This window comes from Mustela lutreola, chromosome 8 (genome assembly GCF_030435805.1).
Source record: "Mustela lutreola isolate mMusLut2 chromosome 8, mMusLut2.pri, whole genome shotgun sequence".
NCBI lineage: Eukaryota > Metazoa > Chordata > Mammalia > Carnivora > Mustelidae > Mustela > Mustela lutreola.
Window position 1 is genome coordinate 147,321,226 of NC_081297.1, and position 26,086 is coordinate 147,347,311.

A 26,086-nucleotide genomic window follows, 5' to 3' on the forward strand; every position below is an offset into this window, starting at 1 on the left:
CTGCGGCAGGCTGGGGAGGGGGCGGGAGGCGGCCCTGGCTTGCCGCAGAGAGGCCACAGTGCGCAGGCGCCTGCCCTGGGCTCTCCTGGCTCTGTTCTTTTGAGTGGTGGGGGCAGAGAGGCTGCCGGGAACGGCTTGTCCAGTCTCCGCTTTGTCCTTCCCTGCCCACGCTGCACCCTTCGGGCTTGCGGGGTCTCCCCACATCACTGCCCAACCCCCTGCCCTCCAAACACGACAGACACCACAGGGTCCCCTCGGGGAGGTGCCGAGTCACGTGTGTGCCTGGCACGCCCCCACCAGCACCCCACGGGTTGGTCCCTCCAGTGGGACTGTCCTTAGGCCACCGTGGACCCCTTTCTCTGTCCTACAGCACTGAGGCCCGGTGTCACAGCCTTCTCTGTGTGGCTCCCGGCTGTTCCCACCACCCCCCCACCCCGTTCTCCCACTACCGCAGCACTAAGCGCTCTGATCACTGGTGATGCTGTCTGTCTGCCCCAGGAGACACGGGCTCCCCGAGCACAGGGCCAGCTCTGAGTCATCCCTGGGCTCCCAGTGCTGCAGGGAGGGGCAGCTGCCTACGGCTCACTGCGGTGTTTGATGGAACATTCTCGCATATCAACAGCTGGACTGCCACATGTTCCCCCAACGGACCTCAACACCCCCAAACCTTCCAGGAAGCCTGCACACGGTCCGGGGACCCCAGCCCCAAACTGCGCAGTTAGGATCAGGGAACTTCTCTTGCTACCTCTTCACCTGGCCTCTCCCTTCTCCCGCCTGCTTCCTGGAGAACTCAAGGCTGAGAAAACCATCCCTAACCAGAGCTGAGGCCTCTCCCCACACCAAAATTCAGGGCCTGGCTGAGTCTCTGATCCTTATTAGAGCCTCTGGTCTTAGCAGGCTGCCTTTGGGAAAAGATGAAGATTTTGCAAAACATACAAAAACCAACCCCCCCCGCTCCCCACAAAACCCAAACAAAACCCAACGTCTACAACGTGAACTCCAGCAGATGCCGAGGGGCCAAGGGCGCAGGCTGTACCCTCGCTGCGTGCCCTCGGGCAGAACGGCCCCGTTCCAGTTGTGCAGGTGAGCCCTAGGTGCTAGAAGCCTGCGCCCCTGGGCTGAGCTGAGGGAGGACAGCATGCCCACGGTGGGTGTCTCTAGCAGTGAGGCTCCCTAGGGGCTCGCCACCCTCTGCCAGGAGACTCCTGTGGTCACACTACCCCACACACCTGGCCTCCCAGGTGTGCGCAATGGAAGGACCTTAACCTCACCGAGCAACTGCCCAGCCCCCATAGCAGGCCAGGCTGAGCGGCAAGTCGGGGCAGACAAAGCTGGAAAAGCTGGTCTGTCCACGACAGCCCCCGACAGAGCAGGCACAGCGAGCAGGGACGGCGGAGCTCTGGGCCAGGTCCAGGGCTGCTCAGCTCACGGGCCTCTCCTCCAACACCGAGCCCCGCCAAGTCCCACCCGCTGCGGCCTTCTCTCCTCCCTTCCAGGGGGCAGTCCCTGCCCACCGCTGAGGCTGCTCTGCCCACGCCTCCCCAGCCTCTGGTCCCAGGTCCATCGGCCTGTCCCCCTTCTCGTCCTGCCGGACTTGGCTCCTCAGGTCTCGCCTCCCTGCTGGTCACGCCCCTTCCTCCCGGCACCCCTACCTGGCCTGCCACTTGGTCTCCTGCTAGTCCCTCCAGTGTCAGGCTAGCTCGGAGCTCTGTCCTAGGCCTCTGTGACCATCCCGCCTCCAAGTCCCCCTCCTTTTCCCACACATTCCCATGCCCCAGGGACCATCTTGGAGCCATCGGTCCTGGAGCCCTGCCTCTGTCCCTGAGTCTCTGCTGAGTGTCAGACAGGAGACCCACCACCAGAAGACACCGGAATCTGGCGTCTAGGCTCCCTGGCGCCTAGGACTCAGCCGGTCCAACACCGAACCCTGCCCTCCTCTGACAGCACTGGACCTACCCTGAGCCCATGGCAGCGACCCGGCTGTCACGTGGAGCCTTCCCGCAGGGCCGCGTCCAGTCACCCGGAGCCCTGCTGGTGGAGCCTATGCCCCTGGCCTTCGTGCCGCCCGCCGCACTCCCTTGCTCCCCACCCCCTCCCCTGCCTCTGCTCCAACCTCAGTCGTTCCTCCAGCTGCCGCGCAGGAGCTAAACGGAACTCTGACCACGTCCCCCTTCCTCACTTGCTCAGAGCTCCAGGGACCGACCCGAACTCCGAGGCATGGCCTTCAGCATCCACATGATCTGGCCCGAGCCGACCTTGTCTCTGCTCCCGCCTTTCTACCCGGGGCCACATGGTACTAGCACGGGCCACCCGAACGAAGGGGCTTTGACAAGCTTCAGGCCCACGATTGGGGTTACTGTCCCTTCGTCTGGGAAAGCTCTTTCCTTCCTGAAGGCTCACCTCACCCATGTGGCCTCTGCTGACCATTTCTGTCCCTTCCAGTCACTGGATTTACCCTTTGGTACTGGCTCTATGATGCGCTCCTGGGTCCCAGGGACAACACTCGGTCCCGCAGCCGGCGGCTGGCATACCACGTGAACACCCCAGGACCCAGGCCAACCCTGGGCCTTCCTGCATGTCTCACAAGCCAGCCAGACCAGCTCTCTGGCGGCCAGCACGCAAGCCACTGTGTCTCCTCTGCAGAAGGCACCAGGCCTGTCCATACACAGAACTCCCAGACCCTGTGTGTCAAGCTCCGCGAACAGGGACAAGCAGGGACAGGCTCCAACACTTGACATGTGGGCTGCAGCTCCCAAGCCGCGGCCCAGAGACCAGAGGGCTCTGGACTTGGAGCCACCATGGCTCTGAGTTCCAGACCAGTCCCTCACCCTCCCGTTTTTGTGATTAAAGGAAAACAGTGCATTCCCCTGTTCGACATAAGGTGCTTACACATTCTAGAAGCTAGTAGCGTTTCTGAAAAACAGAAGGGAACACATGAAGGCTGTTTTACTAATTCCTCCACACGCTTAAATGTGGTGGATGAAATGGCTCAGCCGAGCCCCTTCGCCCCAAGTCCCCGGGCTCCCCGCCTGCCCCGCTGAGTTACAGGGAGGACATAAGAGCTTCGAGAAGGAAAGAGCCGAGCACGGCGTCTGCTGCATGGCGAGGGCTCAGAACCGCCAGGCCTCCTCCTCATCTTCGAGGCCGCTCAGCCTGCCGCTGGCCAGGGAGGACCCTAGACTCTGGGTTCAAATCTTTGCTCTCCTGTTGATTGACTTAATAGTATGCTGGTCAAACCACCTGGCCTCTAAACCTGTCCCCTCAAAGGGACAACAGTGATGTCATCCCTGCCTCTCAGGGTCCTGGTGAAGGGCGGCGGGAAAAGCTTCGCCCCGCCCCCGTCTCCACACAGCTCCTGGCTCCCACGACGTGCTCAGTCAACTGCGTTTCCCCCTTGGGACCTGCTGGAGGTCTGCAGGGAAGCCCACCCGGGCAGCTATGGGCAGACCCCGCAAGGATGCTTGGCTGGGGCCGGAGGGGGCCGCTCACCTTCCTCCCGTCCACGCTGCCCTCACTGCCTGGGTACGCCAGCTTCCGGCGCACGTAGAAAAGCATGTCGTCCTGCCGCGGCGCCCATTTCTCCATGAAGTAGGTAGAGAACATCCAAGTCCAGAAGACGATGCGGTCATCCTTGAAGCACCCTGCCGAGGGCGGCGAAGAGTGAGAGAGGACGAGTCAACCTGGCCCTTGCATGTGACCTTGGCCAAGCCCTGTCTCCTTCTCCTCCCCTCCCCCAACCTACACTTCTGGTCTGTGATGTCCAGAGCCCCCTGCTCCCTCATCACCACCCCCCCGACTCCCCCCACTCCCAGCCAGGGGACAGGAGCTCAAGGACACCTCCTGCCAGGCCCAGTGCCTCCACCCAGCAGAGCCCAAGAGCCCCGGCCCCCGGTCCCACAGCCCAGCCGACCGCAGTGCGCATGAATCAGCAGCTTCGGCGGGGAAGGAAAGCCCTTTGAGAGGCAGCGTCACAGCGTCTGGGCTGGGAGCAGACAGCCGGGCTCTGGAGGGAGCTCCGGAGGCTGGCACCACCCTCGGCCAGCAGCCCCCACCCCCACCCCAGGCTGCGGCAATTCCCACGGAGAACCTGACTTAAAGGAACAGCTGCCCTGTGCCAACCAGCCTCGGCGGCCGGCAGGGGAGGCCCCCACCCGCCCCCCGCGCCCAGCGGAGCCCGTCATCAGGCAGATCTGTGCTCCCGTGATCTTTGCGGAGCCTCTTCTTTTATGACAAATAAGTGTTTCTTTAGGGTCCCTAGAGCTCTGTCGCCACCCTTCTCGCAGGAGGACAAAAGGCTCTTGGGCTCTGGTGGGAAAGCCCCGGGTTTCTGCCCTCGCACAGCCTGCAGCGACCGTGACAGGCCGTTTGGCCTCTCTGGTCCCCAGGTTCCCCCGCGAATGTCAGCTGCCAGACACCTGCCAGGGAAGCGGCACAGACGGGGCCCGCGCCTGGCACAGAGCAAGCCCAGGCAACGCGGGCCTCCTGCCTCTCCGGGCAGATCGCATGCAGTCTCAGGACATGCGACAGAGCCGTTTCCTATCATCGAAATGCTAGATCGTTGCTGGTTTCTTCCTCTCTTCTCCAGAACGTACTTTCCCACTGTGACCCAGTCCTTGTACTCTGGTGCCAGAAGGACCAACCCCCACCCTGAGAGATGGGGAAGCTGAGCGCCCCCCGTGGACTCCCCCGCGCCCCCGCCCCCCCCCCCGGCAGTTCAGAGGCCCCACCAGGACTGGCAGGTCCCCTGACCAGACTCCTGGGGGCTCAGCCATGAGGCTCTAGCAGGCGGGGTCGCTCGCAGAAACCCCAGACTGTGCTCACTCCAGCCACATGGTGACCAGAGAACCTGGGCTGCAAACCAGCCCGAGCCCCCTGCCCAGCCGCTGCCCACAGCCTGGAGCCTACCTATTCCCATGACCTGCTTGGGTCCCGGGTGAGGGCAGATGGGGGTCTTCCCATTAGGGGTCTGGGTCAGTGCGCCTGCCTGGTGGCCCCGGGCGGAATCAAGCCCCCCGCCCCCCATCTGCGTTCCTCCTGCATCACTCCGTAGCGGTTCCCACACACTCTGCTGACCCGCAACGCCCAGTCCCACCACTACAGACCCCTGCAAAGGAGAGCGAAGGCGCCCTCCCTGCGGGTCCTGGGACGCCCCCAAGAAGCGTCTCTGGCTGTGATGGACTGGGTTCACACCTCAAACCCCTCCGTCTGCCACAGAGACAGAGGGTGGCCACCAGTGTCTGTCCTTGGGGCCAGGCACTGCCTTCCGTGGGTGATTCCTCTCGTGACGCTAACAGAAGTCACCCCATCGTGGCCTGGTGGTAACTGGGCGCCCGGTCAGCATGGATGAGAAGTACGCCTGCCACCTGTGGGCCCGGGCCACGTGGCCTACACAGGCTTTCGCCTTCCACGGTCGCGACGCCTGTCATCCCTGCCCTGGCACAGAAAAGACCAGCCCTCGGTAGGTTCGAGGACGTGCTCAAGTTCACAGCATTAGACACTACTGAGGCCCTCGGACCTGGCCAACCCCACGCTCAGGCTCCGGAAAGATGTTCCGCGCTCCACTCGGCAGCTCGGTGAGAGTAAGGGCCGGGAGGCTCCAGACCCACGGCGTGGCGAGCAGCGGTCCTGCCCTGGGAGCGCAGTGTACGGATGGCGTCCTGGGCTGAGGGACGAGGGGTCCGGCTTCGGGAGGACGTTCTGGACGGGGCACAACATATGCACCCTGTGCTATTAGCCTCCGCGCCCAGCGGGGGCCAGTAGGGGGTCCCGTTTCCCTGCCTGGCAGAGCTAAGCACACCTTCTCCACAGCTCCCCCACTGGGGTCCCAAGAGCCTGAACCACACTGACGGCCAGGGCGGACTCCCCGTGGGAAATCCCAGCCGCCCTCCCAGGGCCCCACCCTCTCCGGGCCACACAAACGCTCCCGCCAAGCTCGCAGCAGCCGCACGCCAAGTACACTCACAGCCGCCGGTACGGAGCGAGGGCCACCTCCGCGGGGACGTGCGGGGACGTGCACGGCCACCCGACGGCCCACCCTCCGCACCGCAGCCCCAGGACATTTGTTCAAACACCTCTCCCTGACCCGTCTGCAGCCCCCTGGGGCACTCCGCATAAAACCCAGAGTTCTCACCCGGCTCCGTCCCGGTCTCCGGGCTCCAGCGCACGCTGACCTCGGGTGCTCTGCCCCTGCTTCCCCTCGGCTTCCACTCCCCTGCCCTGGGCCCCTCCCGGCGACACTCAGAGCCGCGATGTCGCCTCCTCACAGAACCCCTCCAGGCCCCACACCAGACGGGCCCCCTGCGCTCTCCCTGTCACGTCACCTGGTTTCACGGCTGCCGCAACCTTATCCCCCCGTGGCGTTCCCACGTCTGCTGTCTGTCCCCCACAGCGGGAGAGCATCCCAGGAGTCGGGGCTCTGTCTTGATCTCAGAGCCCAGCAAAGTGCCAGGCATGCAGCAGGCACTCCCTAAATGCCGCATGAACGGCTTAGCCCAGCTGCACAGTTGGGAGGTGGCCCCGCTAGAGCCGTCTCCCGGGAGCCCGGGCCTCCTTCCATCAGCCACAGGCCCTGACGTCACAAAGATGTCCCGGAGAAGCCTTAGAAGCCCTCCTCGCTGGGCTCTCCGGGGCCTGGGGCCACGACTCCACGGTCACACCGTGGGGAGCTGCGTGGGGCAGTGGGCCTGCGGCGGGCACTGAGAAGGTGTCATGGGAGAGGAGAGGAGAGGGTGTCCAGTCTGGGCCAACCGTCACCCCGCTGCAAGGGTACCTGCAAGTTAGGGGACCCAGTGCCAGGGAGCTCTGAATGCAATAAGGGGCTTGAAGACTCGCTGTCCACTGGGGGACAGAATCCTCAACGTCACGATTTCAGCACTGGCCTGACGACCCCAGAGGGAAGACACTCCAACTCCAGCACAGCTTCCTCTAACACGAAGCCAAGAAGGCCCATCGTGAGGCGGGAGAGGGGTTCGAGGCAAAGAGCCACAGGGACAAGGGCCAGAAGGGGGCCGTGGGCATCACCGCGGGGAACAGGCCCGCAGACCACCTCCACGCCCGGGACGCTCGAAGTCAGAAGCAGAAGAGAAGTCACAGCGGTCAAGAGCTGCCTTCCCGAACATTCCAAACTGCCCTCTAGTCCAAGAGAAGCATCACTGAAATCAAAGGGAGCGTGAAGCCCGGGGGGAGGCAAGCTGCGGTTTGGTGACCCGCGTCTGGGACACAGAGGGACCCCGACCACAGCGAGCGTTGTTGAAGGGAAACGCCCACAGACCCTAAAAATGGGGAACATACCAAAAAGGAAACATAACCAGTTAACAAAAATGCAGGAAAACACTAATCTCACAAGTAATCAGAAATTCATTATGGAGCGCCTGGGTGGCTCAGTGGGCTAAGCCTCTGCCTTCGGCTCACGTCATGATCTCAGGGTCCTGGGATCGAGCCCTGCGTCGGACTCTCTGCTCAGCGGGAAGCCTGCTTCCCCTCTGCCTGCTGCTCCCCCTGCTCATGCTCTCTCTCTCTCAAATACATAAAACTTTTTTTTAAAAAGCAGAGCAGTGGTTGTCCCCACGCATTCTGTTTCTCACGCTGGTGGCTTCACGGGTCCATACGGCCGGCAAACCTCATCCGCGTGGCCACGTGGACGCACTCTGTCTCACGTGAATCACGCTCTGGTAACGCTGATTCGAAGTTGTAAGAGGCAAAGCCAGCAAGGGCGCTGCCCGGGGACGCTCGTGGGCTGCTGAAGAACGCACACCCCCTCACCTTTGTGAAAAGCAGATGGACGTTCTCCTACTCCTCCGAACTACTTTATGTAGGGAAATAAAAACACAAAATTAACAGCCGTGGGCACAAAGCTCTTCCTTACGACTGTGCATGAGGGCCAGGAAGGTAACAGCCCAACAGAGGAAAAGAAAACAGCTCGCTGTGCTGCCCCTCGGTCTGGGGGGATACGCTCCATCTGCTAAGCCGATCTCCGTCCCTCTCGGAGAAGAGCACAGGTGCACCTGCGGCCACAGGGAACACCAGCAGCACACACCAGAGTGACCGGGGCTGTGAACCTGACGGGGAATAGCTTCCAATTCCTCCTGCTCTGACTCTCAGTATTGCTGAGTCCGAGGATACCTCCTCTTCCCGTGAACGTACAACCTCTGATCAGTGTCCACAGGCTGATGAGAGAGGGAGGGAGGGGGGCGGAGTGGGGACTCCTGTCTTCAGAGAGACGCTCCCAGTCCGAAGCGAGGGGCGAGACTGGGCGAGAGAGAATTCAGGCTCCAAGCGGCACAGAGCAGCGACCGGATCTGCAGTCACACACACCTGAGGTCAGGTCCCGAGTCACCCCCGCACTAGCCAGGCAGCCACTCCATGGGACCTCTCTGGATCTCAGGGACCCCACCCGTGAGATGGCTCTAACCTCCCACCCTCCCAGAATCCACGGTGAGGACCAGGCGAGAGGCCGACAGGAACACCCTTTGTCAAGGCCCATCCACGTGTGGGTTCGTGGGGACGCCCTGTACCACTGCTCTGCTTGTCTCTGTCCACAATGTGGCCTTTCCCCAGGCCTGCCCAGCAAGAGATGCCCTGGGTCACAAGCCCAGGCAGGTGCCACTCCAGCAGAGAGCTCCCTAACCACCCCACCTCCCCCCATCCCTGTCTCCCCGCCATCTGGCCGCCGTGGTAGGAGGTTTTCAGGATCCTGAACCAGTGGACACACCTGTGGCACAGGGGCAGCCCCTGATGCTGAGCCGCTCACCTGGGCCACACCACGGACCCTCCATACACGAGGGCCCAGCTTCCCTGCTGGCCTGGGGTCCTACAGCAGCATCCTAACGGCCCCCTTCTCATGATGCATGGTCGTTCCGTTCTGGAGTAGCCATGGGATGAACAGTATCGCACCAGTGCTCCCGGGGGAACCCAGGTAGCGGTTCCTACGAAATCTCTGGACACAACATTTCCGCCAATCGATCAGCATGTAACCTTGCTTTACGTGTGTTTGTTTTGTGACTTGATGTAGTGTTTTGTGACTAAATGTAATTTAATGTAGCGGTGGTTTGTCAACACTGGACGCACGGCCAACAGCACAGTAACTTGTGCCGAACACACACGTGTTATTTAAAACATGTGATCTAAAAAAAAACACCAAAAAAATCCCCAAACAAACCATGTGATCTTTTCCATAAGGGCCAGTCACAGCCTTCTCATGCCTGCGGCAGACTCTAGCATTCTGCTCAGGGACCACTTTAAACAGCAAAATCATCAACACAGAGCACAAAATGCAAAATACAGGGACTAAAGTGTCCCCAAACGGACACTTGTGGAGAACATGACTGAAATGAGGCTGAGGGTCACCTCATTTGACCTCGGGGTGGGGGGAGCGCACCCACTGAGCTCCCCAAGTTTTCTGCTTTGTGCATATCTGCAATTAATTGTGAAAGCGCCATAAGTACTGAGTTGGGGGCTACAAATAAATTTTAGCAAGCACGTGAATTTGCAAACATGGAATCCATGAATAATGAGGACGGACTGTCCCAGAAATACTGGCATCCGTCAGCTCCAAAGGGCCACGAGGGCCAGCTGTCTCCCCTGCCTCAAGCAAATTATTTTCCATTGACCAGACCTTTGAAAAATCATGAATTAGATTTTTGGGAGGCACTCCTTGAAACCACCCCAGCGCTCTTCAGGACCATTCAGCCACATGGTTAAGCCAGCTAGAGTACCGCCCTCATTAGAACAGTTTCCAGGGCACCTAGGTGGCTCAGTCTGTTCGGCGTCTTACTCTGGAACTCAGCTCAGGTCTTGAGCGCAGCATTGCTGACGAGCCCCATGGGGAGCTCTGTGCTGGGAGCCCACTTTAAAACAAAACAGACAGTCTGCAGCCATTAAAAATGAGGACTATGCATTACAATAGAGAAAACTGTCCAAGAACTACTTCTAAAAAGGCTATGTTGGAGTAGCACGCCAAGAGATGTTTTTGAGAGGGCAATTCTACCAGATCCTCAAGAAACAACAGCTCCTATGCTACTCACACATTTTTAGAGCCTAAGAAATTTGCACATTCTTTTAAACAAGGAGGCATAATGTTGATTCCAAAAATAGAGCATGCATACACACACATACACACACACACACACACACACACACACATGCACGCACACACAAGGGAAGTACAGGCTAATCTCACACATGGAAAGAAACATTAAAATCTTAAATACAATATTAAAAAGAACCAAGCAATCCACTAAAAGTGTATCCCATTTCCAAGTCAGATTTAATTTAGGAATACAAAAATGGTCCAATATTATGAAATGTATTCATATATTCACTATATATTTACAGATTAAAAGAAAAATAATATACGATCATCTCTATGATGCTGAGAAAACTCCAGTAAAATTCAATACTCCTTCTTGATTAAAAAAAAAATTCTCCATAAAATGAGAATTAAGGGTATTTCCTTAAACACGATCTATAGCTCAAGTAGAAAAGGAAACAAGTTAAGTATTACCGCAATTCACTATGATTAACATTGTTCTAAAGGTACTAGACACGTTGCAGTTAGACAATGAGGATGTTAATAACAGAATTTGTGAGGAGAAGGTAAAATTAACATCTTACCGATGACATTGTACCTGACCTGGAAGAGGCAAAAAATTCAACTGAAAACAACAGAAGTCATACGTACAAAGTCACCAGTACATCCAGAAGCCAGCGGTTCTGAGACACACCACCATTCCGGCTAGAACGTATAATGGAAAGAATTAACTCCATTCAGAATTTTTTAAAAATAATAATAATAAAAAAAACTGACTTGAATGATTGAAGGTTTGCGAGTTCTTGGGTAGGGATATTCAAATCACTGAAGGAAAAACTCCACTAATACGTTAAGTTAACATGAGCCAATAGAAAACACCAAGAGAGTGTTTCAGAGTAAGTGGGAAGAGCCAGGACAATTCCGAAAGAACGAGGTGGGGACAGGGTCTCTATCGGAGAGCTAGGGCCTCCTGCCACCCCTTGGCGTTGCAGACCTAAAGCCCCTAGAACCGTGGGATGCGTCTGCCTGGTGCAGGAGGCTGGCTTGCAGGAGAAACCGGCCAGCGGGAAAAACAGGGACCTGTAACCCAAAGGATCCTAGCAAACAAAACACCGAGTCTCATCAGACGCTAAAAATACAAACCGCAAAACAGCCCTCAGCCCTACAGCGCCAACCAGAAGCCGACTCCAACAACTTCTCCACCATTTTCCTGGACAGATTTGGTCATGTACACACTGGTTAATTTCGACCATTCCCCACCCCCCGCAGAACAGTGACTTCATCACTGTACCATTTCATTGATTCTATCTTCAGACAAACCTGGAAGCCAACCACCTCCCACAAACCACCCTTCTGCCCAGAGCCCAGCCACCAGCTCACACCCGCCTCACTGGCACAGCTTTCTAACTGGTCCTCACGCCTCCATCAGATGCTGTCGCTTCCCGGCTCAGAATCCCCCTTGGGTCACGCCCACCCTTTACTCTAGAGTCTACCTTCTCCGCAAGTCCTTCCCAAACCACCCGGTTTAAAATCGCCAACCCCACCCAGAGCGTTCCCGATCCCACTTCCCGCACCTGTCACTACATAACGTCATCTGCATTTTACCAGTTTATTTTGTTGGCTTTCAGGCTTTTCTTAGGACAGAAGCCAACATGCTTTTTTCTGCAAAGGTCTAGACAGAAAATATTTTAGGTTCTGTCTCAACTACAACATCGCCCCGGGCAATGCATAAAGAAACCAGCACAGCTAGTAGGTTCTAACCCCTTTATTTACAAAAACAGGCAGTGCCAGAACTGGCCCGGGGCCATGGTTCACCAACACCTCTCTCTGCTCCTAGGACTGGGCTGCGTTTTCACAGAGGTGCCCCGTGAGAACGTCCGCTCCGTGAAGGTCTGTGTTTGCGCTTTGGTCATTCGGTTCACTGCTGCATACTCAGGTCCTAGAATAGTGTCTGGCCCAGAGGAAGCAATAAATTTTGGCCAACGAAACAAGTAAGTGACATGAACTCTGTGACCAGTGAAGCCAGGACAGCACTGCGCATGAACACACCGATCCGTGGCCGAGCACAGAAACTACCGAAACAGGAGACGCGCTGTGATTTCGTGCACATCAAGGTCGCCCTTCAAACCCGCAGGATGAAGACGACGGGCCTCCGGCCACGGGCCTTGCGACAACGGGCTAGCGAGGGGAAAAGCAGCAGCCTGGGTCCCTGCTCATGCCGACACAAATTCTAAAAGATCAAAACGTTTAACGTTAAAAGTAAAATCATAGAAAGAAAGAAAAATGGCGGGAGAACTTTTTTTATTCTCTCAAGAAACGAAAAAAACCTTTCTAAGTAGAACACCAAGGCTTTCAAGGAAAAGATTCATCGAACCACATAAAAATAAAAATTGTCTACGGGGAAAAAGCCCCACATGCGTCATAAAAGAAAACAATGCACCAGAAAAACTACTGGAACTCTGATCTTGTGTCTAATTTCCTTAATAAATAATAAGCTTCATGTAACAAATATAAAATAAGACAGAATAGGGGCGCCTGGGTGGCTCAGTAGGTTAAAGCCTCTGCCTTTGGCTCAGGTCATGATCCCAGGGTCCTGGGATCGAGCCCCGCATTGGGCTCCCTGCTCAGCAGTGAGCCTGCTCCCCCTGCCCTGCTTCTCTGCCTACTTGTAATCTCGGTCTGTCAAATAAATAAATTAAATTAAAATAAGACAGAATGGAAAGCAAAGGAAGATACAAACAGCTTTCCAAACACGAAAACCAGCTCAACTTCATACAGTGAGAGGAATATTCTTTGAAAACCACCAAATTCTACTTTTCACCTCGCAGGTTTGTAAAAATCGGAACACCTGACCACACTCCCAGGGGGGAAGGGAACGGCGAGAAACAGGACCTCACGTCCGGCTGATGAAAATCCCCATGGAGATGGCAGGCACTGAAGAGCCGCACCTGCTCACGCCTTCTAGCCGGCAAGTCCACCCCCTCGGGTTTTTTCCAAATTATGTAATTATGACAGTGGTGTTTGCAAAATACTGCAACGTTCCTCTAAGATCTCTGGGATAGAGGAAGTGGGACGAGGGAGCGCAGAACCTCGAGGAAGAGGTTCTCACTACTAAGGCGAACAGCTGGCTGTGACCGAGTGAGGACTGGGGGAGGGGGACGGAGCGCAGACGTGAAGCAGTGTGGGCGCTGGGCTCCCTCCAGGCTCCGGCAGTCCCAACAGGGGCCAGTGAGCCCCGAACCCCTGGAGGCGTTTCCCACTTGTAAAAGGGTAGTGAGAAGGGAATCCACCTCCCCACGCTGCGGTTTGCGGGCGGGGACATGTGAGGCCTCCTGCAGGGTGGGCCCTGGGCAGGCGCCCAGGTTAACAAGCATTGCTCACCGCCGCTGCCGCCTGTGTCAGCCTCCCGAGAGGCCAGAGAAAGGAGACTCTCATCTTGAACCTCCTCATACCCTTTGGATTTGATGCCCTTGTGGCACGTTTACCTACTCAGAAAGTCTCAAAAATATATTACTCTTCCCCCAAATTGTTTTAGTAACAGTGCAGTTACTTGGAAAAATGCATAGGCTAGAATGTTTAAAAAACAGAAACAAAAAAGCAGGCCACCAAAGTGCACAGAAACGCCTCAGTGAAAGAAACCGTGAGACAGAGGGAGTCGAGCAGAGGCCCGCGGGGTCAGGGTTCAGTCGGCCTTCCTGTCGTCCAAACACTACAGAGATGCCCGTGAACTTAAATGCCACTGAAGGCTGTGCCAGGCGCTGTGCTCAATGCTTACGTTCCCGAGTCCACACTCGGAAGCGGGTTTTAGTCACCAGTGAGGTAACGGGCCGTCCGAGGTCGCAGGCACTGCACCCCTCCCCACCCCATCCACACCTGGTCCGGTCTGGAGCCAACACTGACCGAGGGCCACTCTCCGAGGCCGGGTGCTGGGAGCTGGGTGGGGGGGCGGCGGCAGCCCCCCGGATGTATCACACAGGTGTGTGTGGCCCACGGTGTCCTGAGTCTACGCAAGTCAGAAGCCACTAGCGAGACTCCCCATCTGAGGGGTCACACTGAAGTGGGCGGAGCCAGGGGCAGGGCCGCCTGGTGTGGCCGGGCTAGGGGTCTGGAGGGGAGCGGGGGAGTTGGGGTCTCTCTGCTGTGGGAAGGTGCCCCCGGAGTACACGCCTAGCTTGGCAGCCGCCTCTTCTCTGCCTGGCCCCCTCCCAAAGGCGGGCGGGGGGGGGTGTCAAGTGGCCTCTCTGGGGCGAGTCCAAGGCAGCCCTCAGCCCCCGTACGCTCCCCCGCACCCCTGCAGTGGCCGGATGATGAATAGGGCCTCTGTGGTCCCCTCAATGGGCCTTTCACCGACTCGTGCCTCTCAGTGCTCCTCGCCAGCTCAAGCCCTCCCTCGGGGCGCAAGAGACAGAGCTTCTGCTGGGCCTGTGGGGCCGAGGCAGTCAGACAGAGAAGTGCGGGTCAGACGGGTCCCCACGGCCTGGCCAGGGCTCTGCTCCGGCCTCAGGGAAGCAGGGCTCTCAGGGCGGCAAGGGGGCCGGGTCAGGAGAAGCCCAACACCCCTGCCCGCTTCCCTGTCTTCTTGAAGTCCGGGCTCCTTCTCCAGGTGAGCCGGGCTGTCCGGACAGCCCCGCAGTCTGCGGCGTGGTCCCCCCGCCCTTCTTCCTGGACGAGACACCGGTGTACCCACAGCCCGCCACGGTCCGCCTCTCCCCTCGCTGACAGGTCTCCACCCTGACCGTGCCCATGGCCCCCATGTGTCACCCCAGCCGTCACCTCCCCCCGCCCAAGCCCTGATGCCTCCCACCTCATGCTACCTCTCCTCTGTCCACCCTCCGCGACACCCTGCGGCGTCAAGTCTCCATCTTCGTTCAGCTGATGAGGAAATGGAGGCTCCAGGCTTGAGTCACCTGTCTGATGTCACTCCTGGCTTGAGTCACCTGTCTGATGTCACCCTGCAAATCTCCAGTCCGGGGATGTCTTCCCAGCCTCCGCCTCCGCATGGCTTCCCAACCCCCGAGCGCCCCGCCCCCCCCCCAAGCCAGGCCCCCCTGCTGGCAGTGGGACCAGCACCCGCGAAGGGCAGGGTACCCAACAGCAGGTGGGCAAGGGCTGAGCACGGAACTGGGAGGGGGACAACCACCGCCAGCTCACAGCACGCCCAGAAGCTCTGAAACTCACCCAAAGCCTCCACCACCAAGGCCTTTATCCTCCGCCCTCTGTTGCATTTCCAGCCCTCAGGTCACGGCCGGGATCACCCTAAGAGCTGACTTCCTGGGAGAGGAGAGCAAAGCTGGACTCAGGTCACCCAGAAGGACCACAATGGCAGGCGTGGCTGGGATCCCGGCCAGGGTGGACCCGCTCCGCTCCCAGAGTGGCTCTGTGGGAGGCCCCCAGCACAGTGGGAAATAGACCTTGACCCTGTCCTCAAGGCCCTCTCTTGGGGCATCCGCCAGACTGGTCCACCGCCCACCCGCTGTCTCCAGAAGCGATCCTCTGGGCTCCCCCACCCCTGCCACTCGGTGCCCTCCCCTAAACCTTTCCAGGTTCGAGCCCACCCAGCAGTTTGGGGCCCAAAGAGATGCCCCCCAGTCCGCAGCCCACCTCCTGAGGCTGGGACCTTATTCCAACTCCTGACTCATTGCTCTGATTCGTGAAACACGGGGCCTTTAAGACCGGCTGCAGGTCCCCCGAGGAACCTCTGAGGCTCCCACAGACACCCAGGCAAGGCGCCCCATCCCAGACAGGAGCTGGGAGCTGGGAGCTGTGACCTCCTGGCTCGCCCCACCCCCGCCCCGCCACCGAGGCTTGAGATCACTGGGTCACTGGCCGGGCCCCAGCACAGTGTTCCTCTTCCCGGGACCTGCACTCTTTCCCCCGAGACGGGGGTCCCAGCCCTCTGCTAGGCAGCTTCCCCCAGAAGGGCCCACTCCCACATCCGTCTCCGCCTCCTGATCCCCCCTCCCCTCCCTGCTTCATGGTGGAGACGGGCGGTGGGCGGCGGGGCTCCTGCTCTGGGCCGCACCAGGGTGAGGCCGCTCGGGGAGGAGGTGCCAAATGCCTCTCCTTGGGGAGACAGACGCATCCGAGGGAGACACTGCATAGGCCACAGCCTCACGTCCCAGAGGACTGGGCCCCAAACCCACACTGACTGCTCTGGGACCGTGAACACCGTGCCCCGGTGGCTCCAGGCCTCGCCAGTTCCATCTGCCAACAGGTCGAACACAGCCTCCGCTCAGGGCCGCCACGGGAAGGACACAAGGCTGGGCGCACCCCCGCCTGCAGGAGCTGCTCTGGCTCCCGCCCTCTTCCGGAGCCCACGGGCCTCCCCAGCCTCCCCGGGTGCCCTGCGGCCCGGAACGCAGACACAGCTCAGGAGTCCCACCGTGGGGGGCCGCTCCCCTCCACCCCGGGTCAGAAGGAATCCCGAGTCACCCCAGGAGGCTCTGACCCCCAGGCAGGGGGCTCGGAGGCTGTGCAGGCTACAGCCCGAAGGGGAGGCCACGGCTTGGGGTTGTGGGATGACGGGGTTCCCGTTCCCCCTGTGCGGGGTGGGATTCGGGGTTCTTCCTGTTTCTGCCTCTTCCCGTTTCACTTCCGTCAGCTTGAGCCAAAGCACCCGAGTGGCAGGGACCTCCCTGAGGCGTGGTGTCACCGGCCCTGACTGTCACAGGTGGCTGGGACTCACGCGCCACACCTCGGGCTGAGAATGGCGCTGCGGGTCAGTCTGCCCTCCCTCCCTTTATGTAAGAGGACAGTGAGGGCCAGAGGCAAGGGCCTTGCTCAAGGTCACCCTCACAGGCCCCCTGGATTTGGCCCCGGGCCCTGTCACCTGTCCCGGCAAGCCTCCGTGATACTCTCTGCGGCTCTAGGTCTGGAGACTGGCCTCTGCGCTGGGGGGAGGCAGAACAGCCATCGTGTTTGCATCCTACCCCCCAGGAGAGCAGAGGCCCAGAGAGCGGCAGGGATCTCCCCGAAGCAGCACAGCACTGGGGGACAATTCAATTTGGAACGTTCTCTGCCGTCCTCCTCAGTCTGCCTCTGCCAGGGAGGCCCTCTGTGAGGAATGCCCACTCAAGGGACACCCCCCAAGAAACGACCACCTCTTCACCGCACGTACCCGTCCTCCGACCCCCCCACTGCCCCCCCACCTGCTCCCTGCAGCCTTGTCTGCTTCCCCTTCTCCCTCCGCCCCTCCCCCGCCCCCTCATTCCCCCTCTCTCAGATACATAAATCTTAAAAAAAAAAAAAAAGATAAACAGTAACCACAACTCCACCTACAGAAAAAAAAAAAGAAAACCGAAGCGGCCTCTTTCTACTTCTGTCAACAGACATCCTTCGGCTAATCACTGGTCAGGAACAGACACTCAAGCTAGCTGGGCGCTTGTGCCATGTCACGTCAGAGGATTTCCTTTTATTTATTTTGAAGATTTATTTATTTATTTGTCAGAGAGACACAGAGAGTGAGCACAAGCAGGGGGGGCGGCAGGCAGAGGGAGAAGCCGGCTTCCCACTGAGCAGGGGGCCCGATGCGGGGCTCGATCCCAGGACCCCGGGATCACGACCTGAGCTGAAGGCAGACGCTTAACAGACGGAGGCACGCACGTGTACCAGGATTCCCTTTTTAAGAGGAGGGGGGTCCTCCTCAAACTTAGCTGTGGCTTCTGGGGCCCTGGGTTGTAAAGGCTCCACCCCCAGCTGGGTTTTCCCAGACTTTAGCCCCTATCCCTGGCCCATGTCTCGGATCCCCTATTTGCAGGTCCAACGGCAACACCCCAGCCCCCATCTGTGGCCAATGGGACCTGGGAGGGATGTGCTTGAGGACACACCCCTGCCTCGCCCCTGACTGGCCTCCAGCTGTGCCCCCTGCATGGGCTGGGGATTGGGGGAGAATCAAATCAGGCATTCATTCTAGCCCTTGGGACCCACCGGTGTCAGGGTCCTCTCTGAGCCCCGCCCGACTGTCTGTGACACCCCAGGGTCAGGCTGGTGGACTTCCACTTCAAGTCTGGACAACATGGAAAATGTTTTAGGAATTTTAAGTCAGAAACCATGACTAAGAAACCAGAGAACAACGGAGAATTCTTTATAAAAAGGCTTCGCAAAGTTAATAGTTGTCTCTGGGTGACTGCAACGGTGAGTAATTTTTTTCCCATTTTCTTAAATTTTCCAGTTCCTATAATGTGCATGGAACTTTTTTTTCATTGGGAAAACATTTGTTTGGGGATTCCGAGGCTGTTTTCTCACGAGGATCCCGCGTGGGGCTCCCCCTCCACGGCCTTGGGCTCTGCCACTGTCCCAGAGCCCGGCCCGGTAAAAGAGGCAAGCATCAGCAGCAGCCAGCAGCCGCTGCAAGGAGGGAACACAGCAGGGGCAGAGTGGCCGTCGCCTGCAGGCCCAGGGGTGCCAGACGATTCAGCCCACTCTGGTCTGGCAGAGACACCCCTGCAGCCCGGACCCTGGGGCTCTTTAAAGCGGGAAGTCCAAAGTCCTCGGAGCTCCCAGAGTCTCTGCCTGAGGAGAAAACCACCCCACAGCCTCCAGGCTGCTCCAGCCCCAGACACGGCCTGAAGCCGGAACCCACAGGCCTTAAAAACAGGCCCGGGAACGGAAAGAGGCACTGCCACCACTACAAAGGGTCACACTTCCTCCCCAGAGCATGGGCCCAGGACCAGCCTGGCCTGCCTTAGCTGGGCTGGAGGGCCCGGGACCCCAGGGAACCCCGGGAAACTGTCTGCAGGGAGTGCACAGCAGGCAGCCCCCCAGAGCACACATTCAACCCCAAGTTCACGCCGGGGCACGGGGCCAGGCCCTTCCTGTCCCTCCTAATGACAAGGGCAACAGCGAGGACAGGGCTGACCCTGCGCCAAGTCTCAGCCGCTCCCCACGCTCGTCCGTGAACCTGCCACTTCTCACACAACTCCCACAACCCACAGACTCTGCCATCGCCGCTGTGCAGGGTCACAGGCCCCCAGTCTTCCCTTCCAGGCACATCTCCCACCAAAATCTCCCGCCCCTCACCAAAGTCCAGCCGCACTGACCCCGGCAGAAGGGTGACGGGCTGGGCCAAGGCTGTACGGTCCTCTTCCCGATTCTCACACTGGCACCAGGTGTCCGGCGTACGTGGGTGTTTAGCCGGGGCAGAGGCTCACCGGAAGGCAATGTCCCTGCTTAGTGCCCTCTGGCTCATCGCATGACTCCCTGCAAGGCAGCTCGTGGCCTCTGACAGGTCACACAGACCCCAGTCCCGCGGCCTCCCAGCGACCTGACCTTGGGTGAGTCAGTTTGCTCTCTGAAGCTGCTTTTCTCATCTGCAAATTGGGGAACTATCAGACTGCCAGGGCTGCCAGGCGCCTGGCGCACAGTGGGCGTGCCGGGTGCCAGGCAGGCCACCCCACAAGTCAATAGCCACCACAGTCCCCAAGGCCCGGCCACGGGCTCAGCCACTGCTGCAGCCCCAGCTCCCACACAGCTTCCCTTGCAGCCGGCCGGCTTCTCCTCCTCGGCCCCGGCAGGCCCTGCCCCACCGCAGCCCCTCTCAAAGGCCACACCTCGCACCATCCCCCCATCAGCCGTGGGGACTCCCTCCTCCGTGCCTCCGGAGGGAACCTCTCATCCTTCGACTTGGGCCCTTCCTCAACCCACCTGTGCCTGGGAGCAGTGCGCGCGTGTGATGACCAGGCTGCCAGCACCCCGAGGGCAGCTGTGGGCGGGGTCCACCTCTGCTAAGAGCTTAGGTTTATAGACAGATTCAGCCCCTTCCCAGCCATGTGACTAGGGACACGTTACTACACCTCTAAACCTGACTTCGCTCATCAGGACGAAGAGAAGGGTACCACAATACCTACCTTATAGGACTGTTTCAAGAATAAAAGCAAACCTTGAACATGAAACTGTCCTTTGGCCCCACAGAGAGAGAATGCCCTCAGCCACCTAGAAGGGGGCCAGAGGCGAGGCAAACAACAGTTCTACAAGGTGCACAGCCTAGGCAGGGCCTGAAGACAAGCAGCATGAGGGGGCCTCACCCCTCCCAGCACCTGCCTGTCCTTGGTGGACACCAGGTCCCGGGGCCGGGTCAAGTCCACGGGGCTTTGCCAAACGTCAGTGGCGCGCCGCCCCTGCTGAAAGGGAGCCTTCCTGCCCAGCGTGCTGGAGCTGACGTCCCAGGCCCATGAGAGAGCCCAAGCCCCAGAGGAAGGATCAGGCTATGTCCACTTTTGGTCCAGATGTCTGCATCGCCCATAATCTGGGCATTGGACCTCCTGACTCTTCCCAGCTCAGAGAACCCGGAGCCCCACAGAAGCTCGCTCAGCCAGCCAGCTTGGTTCATCTGTTCCCTGGAATCCCAAGCAGTTTCCTGTATATAAACCACCCCCAGTCCTGCTCGGAGCAGCTGCTGCCAGCAGGATCTTTGCTTCGGCTGTCACAGTGCACCTGGCTTCTTTCCCCTACTCAGCTGTGGCCTCCAGCAAGGCAGGGTCAGGCCCGATCCCCCCACCCGGCACTCACGAGATGTTTCCAACACAGATGCTGCTGAAGGAAAGATGCAACCATCATGTTTGCATCCACAAGGTGCCTTTCATCATGACAGCCGAGCGACAATCCCTGTGTGGGGGCACCAGTCGCCCTCTCCCATCTTAGAGGCTGTGACTCAGAAGTGACAACAGTGTGTCTGGGGTCGAGCATCGCCACCAGAGGCTCCCTGACATCTTTGAAACAACCTCAGGGAACATGGCATGCTTCTGAATGACCGCAGCTTTAATGACACAGCAACGGCGGCCTGGGCGGTTTACATTCCTCCGTCTAACAGGTTGTCACAGCTGTAAAGGGAAGAAAGGCGGAAGTGGTCCGCGGGCCGTGTCCACGTCCTGGGTTCCCGTCTGGGTGCACAGGCCAACCACCGGGTCCTAACTCTACTTTGGCAACAGGTCACTGTTAAGCTTGGCCCTCTCTGAGCCTCCCCTCTCTCATCTGATAAACGAAAAGATGGTCAAAGTGAGCCCTGCTAAGAGGCCAAGATTCCACGTTCTATACACACGCTCATCCTTAATTTACAAGCCCAGAGAGTCTCTCGTTTGCCTGCTAAATGTTTCCTGGGCACCTGCTCTACGGGGCCATGCCCTCGAGGGGCTCACTTGCTGGGGAAACAGTCACACAGACTCTCACAAAGCCACAACAGGCCTGATAAACCCACAGACGTGCACCTGGTATGCAGAGCCCAGGAGGAGGGACAGGACGTGGAGGAAGGGTTCCCAGAAAGTGGCAGCGCAGGACACTTAAAAGGACACCCGCAGGCGTGGGGGGGGGGGGGGCAGGGGAGAAGGGGCGGCTGTCCAGGAAGAGAAAACAGCAGGCCTAAAACGGGGCGTCCGAGCACCTCAGACCGAGTTCAGGGGAATGCGGGACGGGCGGGATAGGAGGGTGGGGGCAAGACAGGAGACCCTGCACGGGAGGGAGGCCTGGGTGCCAGGACAGGAGACCTGAGGCATTGCTCCTCCCCAGAGGCAGCACAGCAGGCCCCGGGGGGCCTAGCTGGAGGCATCTGGGGGGGCGGGCTCTGGGGTCAGACTGGCCAAGGGTCAATGCCCGCCATGCTGCTTCCTCGCTGACCATCTCTACGCAAGTCTCTCCCCTCTCTGAACCTCTGGATTCTCTGTGGCATGGAGAGGATATTCCTATCTGGCAAAGTCAGAATCAACCTGAGCACACACAATGTCCTTGCACATAGTAAGCACTCCGTAAACGCCAAGTGCTAAAATTAATTACTACTGTCCTTAAGGAATGGCCCCGTGGGCTCCCTGGGACAGGGCCTGACAGGGGAGAGACAAGATGCTCAGTGGTCGAGGACAGTGGGGGAGTGCTCACGTGAAACGGGGAGGGGCTGCGAGGGGCTTCCAAGCAAGCAGGGGGAGGGGCCTGCAGCAGATGGTCCCTCGGACCCCTCCCATCGCAGACAGCCTGAACCAGGTAGCAGGTGCGCCTGCCACCTGGCGTACAGCCCAGCACACAGTAGGTGCTCAGTGAACGTTTGCTGAATGAACAAACAAGGATCCTTCAACATCTGTGCAAAATGAAGTCGTGACACCTTTTCAGAAAAGACACCTGAGAAATCCATCTCCTGGTCCATCCTTACTTGGTAGGCACCCCCAATGCCCCGCCCGCAATTCCCACCCCTGCCCACAGGAAAGGTCGTTCCTGGGGCAGGCTGGGCTGAGGGGACAGGTGTCATGCCTGGAGGACTGGAAGGAGGGCTGCAAGTTACTTCCTCTTCTCACTCGCTTCCAGGGCGTGGCCTGCTGAGGGGCCTGGAACCCTAGGGCAGCGGTGACCCCGCTGCTGTGTGACCAGAGGGGTTATGTTGGCTCTCTGGGACTCCCTGACGGTGAGCAACGAGGGGAAAGGTAGAATCTCCAAAGCTGACATTCCCTGCTTCACAACGCAGTCACCCACACCCACACCCCCCCCCCCGCCCCTCCCCAGAAATCCCCAGCTCAGACTGGGGTGGGGGTGGGGTGGGGGTGGCTGACAATGTGGAGTGAAATCCTTTCCGCATGAAGAAGGGAGGGGTCTTTTCATGGAGAAAATGAAAAACCCACCCTACAGGGGAGGGGGCTTCTCAGCTTCAGTCTGGGCAGGATCCAATCCCAGCGATGACCTCACACCCAGCCAGGCAGGGAGACCCCACCCACACCTAACAGTCCCAGGCTCTTCCAAACAATACCAGACACCCCCACCCCACCCGACAGCAGACATGTGACCTACGGCCTCAACTGAACAGGGTCACACCCAGAGAGGCAGCAGGTCCTGCTCTCTGTGCTAAGTGGGTGTCTTCAGGGGGCCAAGGCCCAACAGGTTCCACTTGGAGCTGATGGGGAGCAGGCGAGGCAGTGCGGAGAGGTGCAGGAGACAAAGGCTTCAGGAAGCTGGGCATGGTGGCCACGACACACTTGCAGGGAGGTGTGCCTAGACCCCACTGGGCCCTGCCCCCCCATTCCCGTGCTGATCTCCTGGTCTCCCCAGATCCCACGCCCACACTCCCTGCAGTGGAACTGAAGCCCCGGGGAGGGCTTCCCAGGGAAGGGGAAGGGAGGGACCTGCCACAACCACGGGCGAGGAAGAAGGGTGAACAGACATACTCGAAAGGACAGACAGAGGGAGACACCGAGAGACCCGGGAAAGGGGAAGAGACCCAGCAACATTCTCGTGCGGAGTCGCTCTTGGGACCGAAATCAGAGACCAACACACAGGGACGCAGGAAAAACCTATCCGTGGGGAGCTGGGGGCGCACGGAGGAGGCCAGGACACGCAGGGGGAGAGACAGACAGAGACACACACACGCACAGAGACGCACGCAGAGACGGACACGGAGACGCACGCAGAGACGGAAACACAGAGAGACGGAGACGCACGCAGAGACCGAGACGTGGAGACCGAGACGCGCACGGAGACGGAGACCGGCGCGGAGACCCGCGGAGGCCCGCACTGCCCCGGCGGGCGGCCCCGGCCCGCCCCACTCACCGAGGCCGCAGACCTCACGGCGCAGGCTGAGGCGGCCGCGCTCCTCGGCTATGGCGCGCAGCATGCGCTGCAGCGAGCGCTCCTCGGCCTCGGCGCCGCCCGCAGGCTCGGGGGATGCGGCGGCAGCGGCGGGGAGGGCGGGCGGCCCGGCCCGGAGCCCCGCGGGCGCGGGCGCCGAGGCGCAGGCCCGGCCCGGCGGCCGCGCAGAGGCCATGCCGGGCCCCGGCTCATCGCCCGCGCCGCGCCCGCCGGGGCCCCCGGCGCGCCCCGCCGCCCCCGACCCGGCGCCGCCCGCCGCGAGCACCAGTGAAGCCACAATCCGCCTTTGTGCGCGTCGCCGCCGCCGCCGTCGCTGTAGCCGCCGCCGCCGCCGCCGCCCTGCTGCCGAGCCCAGGGAAACGAGCGCAGCTCCGCGCCGCCGCGGCCGCCCGCGCGCCTCCAGGCCACCGCCCGCCCCGCCCCGCCCCGCCCCGCCCGCGCCCCGCCCGCGCCCCGCCCGCGCCCCGCCCCGGCCCTCCAGGCCCCGCCTCCGCCCCGCGGGCCCCGCCCCTCCCGCCTACCTTCTGCTTGGCTGGGCCCCGCCCCGCCCTCGCCACCGCCCGGCCGTGTCCCGACTCACCCCCGGACCGCCCCGCCGCGCCCCCGGCTCGGGCCCCGCCCCGCGACGCTATCGCCCCGCCTCCTGCCCGCTCCCGACCGACGAGGCCCCGCCCCGGGCCCGGCCTCGGAGGCCCGGAACCCGGCGGGCGAGGTCCCCTCCCCACCCCCAGCAAACCTGGCCGCTCGGGCCCCGCCTCCCTCGACACCAGCCACGCTCTTCCTCCAACGGCGGTCGGGAGCTCGCCTCGACCTCCCACGCGGGGCCTCCTGATCTTCCCTGGCCTTGGTCCCTGCGCCCACCTCCTCCAGGCGCTACCCGCTCCGCCGTCCCCGAGACCCGCCCCCGCCCCCAAACCTCGTGCTGCTGTTTGCCCGCCCCCTCTGCGCTCCTCTCTCCCGCGCCTGTCCCATGCGAGAATAGTTTGTCACCTGCTCCCCACACTGCCACTCTCCTCCCGGTGCAGTTGCGGAGGAACATCCTCGGCAGAACCCAGCGAGAGCTCACCCGTCCTCATAAAGTCAGAGGGAGTCTGATGCAAAGCCCCGTGTCCTGTACGCAGTCCTTCGCCGGTGCCAGGCAGGGAGCTGAGAAGGGCTCTGAGCCTGTGGCTGACTAGGTGGGAGGACATGGAGGAGGAGGGACGCACGAGGTCACTGGGCCTGTGATCCTGATGAAGGCCAAGGTCCAGCCAGGCACCATCGTGTGCCGGCCTCTGCTGATGGGGAAGACCCTGGCAGGAAGCAGCCAGAGGCCTTCCCAGGACCCACGCCTGCCAGCTCACTTCTGGAGCTGCTGGGAATGGACAGTCCACGCTGGGAGGGAGTCTCAACTCTGACCCACAGGAGCAGGTCCTGCTTCCAGGCCCCACCTCACCCCCCAACATCCCTGATGTGCACTGCGAAGGTCTTATAGGCAGATTTTTTTTCCAAGAAATACAGTATAGTACTATAAATGTATTTTCCTTATGATTTTCTCTTTTTTAAGATTTTATTTATTAGACAGAGCACGAGCAGCAGAAGGGGCAGAGGGAGAGGGACCAGGCGACTCCCAGCTCATCAGGGAGCCCCAGGACCCTGGGATTATGACCAGAGCTGAAGGCGGACACCTAACCGAGTCACCCAAGCGCCCCAAGCTTACATTATTGTAAGAAGACAGTACACGGTAGATACGCAAACATGTACAGTACACACGCAAACCAACACAAAACATGTACTTATCAACTGTGTTACCGGTAAGGCTCCTAGTCAACGGAAGACTATGGGTAGTTAAGGTTTGGGGGCGTCAAAAGTTACATGGGGGGTTTCAGCTGTGTCAGGGATGGCATCTCTGCAGCCCCGCCAGGCTCAAGGGTCAGTTGTGCTCTTCTCCCCCGTTCTTGTACACGTTCCCTGATTTCCCAGGTCCCAGTGTCCCCTCCTCAAGTGGCCTGTTCCGACCATCTACCTGAAACCCCCCTGCCCTCCCTCTCTTACCTGCTTTATTTCCCCGCCCAGCATGGCCCTCACGTCCTCCGACATCACACCGCACACCAGCAGGCCGTGTATCACCCAATTCCTCGCGGCTCACAGCTGTGTTCCTAACCAGTTGCTGGGCACATGGTGGACCCCGTGTAAAGGAGCTTCGGATGGGTGGGCAAAGAATGGGTGACAGGCCTGATAGGAAGCAGGAAAGCCTCTTGGACAAGGCAGTAAGGAGGCCTGGGACTGTGGGGCCGGCGAACAGCCTGGAGGAGAAAATGGGGGGTCTGGACCCTGATCCAGGCCTCCCTGCTAGTGTGGTGCCTTTAGGCCTGTGTCCTCAGCTGTACAATGAAGTCACCGGACTGAGGGCTGTGGCCTCCAGCCCCGAGTCTGGACAATGGGGCTTTGGGTTGCAGGAAAGGGAATGAGACATGCTGGGGGCTCACAGGCAGGCAAACCCAATGGCCCTCTCCCTGTCTGTCT

The 26,086-nt window shown here is 59.9% G+C and overlaps 1 protein-coding gene across 4 annotated transcripts in view; it reads right to left on the minus strand.

Moving 5' to 3' along the window:
* KIAA0930 (KIAA0930 ortholog) overlaps positions 1–23,947 on the minus strand; it is a 35,476-nt gene extending 11,529 nt beyond the window's left edge. Inside the window, exons 1-2 of one of the 4 annotated variants that reach the window (XM_059187249.1) lie at positions 23,543–23,947; positions 3,490–3,641 (exon numbers count right to left, since the gene is read on the minus strand). In XM_059187249.1, the coding sequence (XP_059043232.1) occupies positions 3,490–3,641; positions 23,543–23,756 (366 nt within the window). In that variant the 5' untranslated portion in view covers positions 23,757–23,947. Of the gene's footprint in view, positions 1–3,489; positions 3,642–3,837; positions 3,938–14,831; positions 14,851–15,205; positions 15,225–23,542 lie in introns of those variants that run through there. The other 3 variants (XM_059187252.1, XM_059187251.1, XM_059187250.1) reach the window with 3 other exon arrangements.
* Between the last annotated feature and the right edge of the window lie 2,139 nt (positions 23,948–26,086).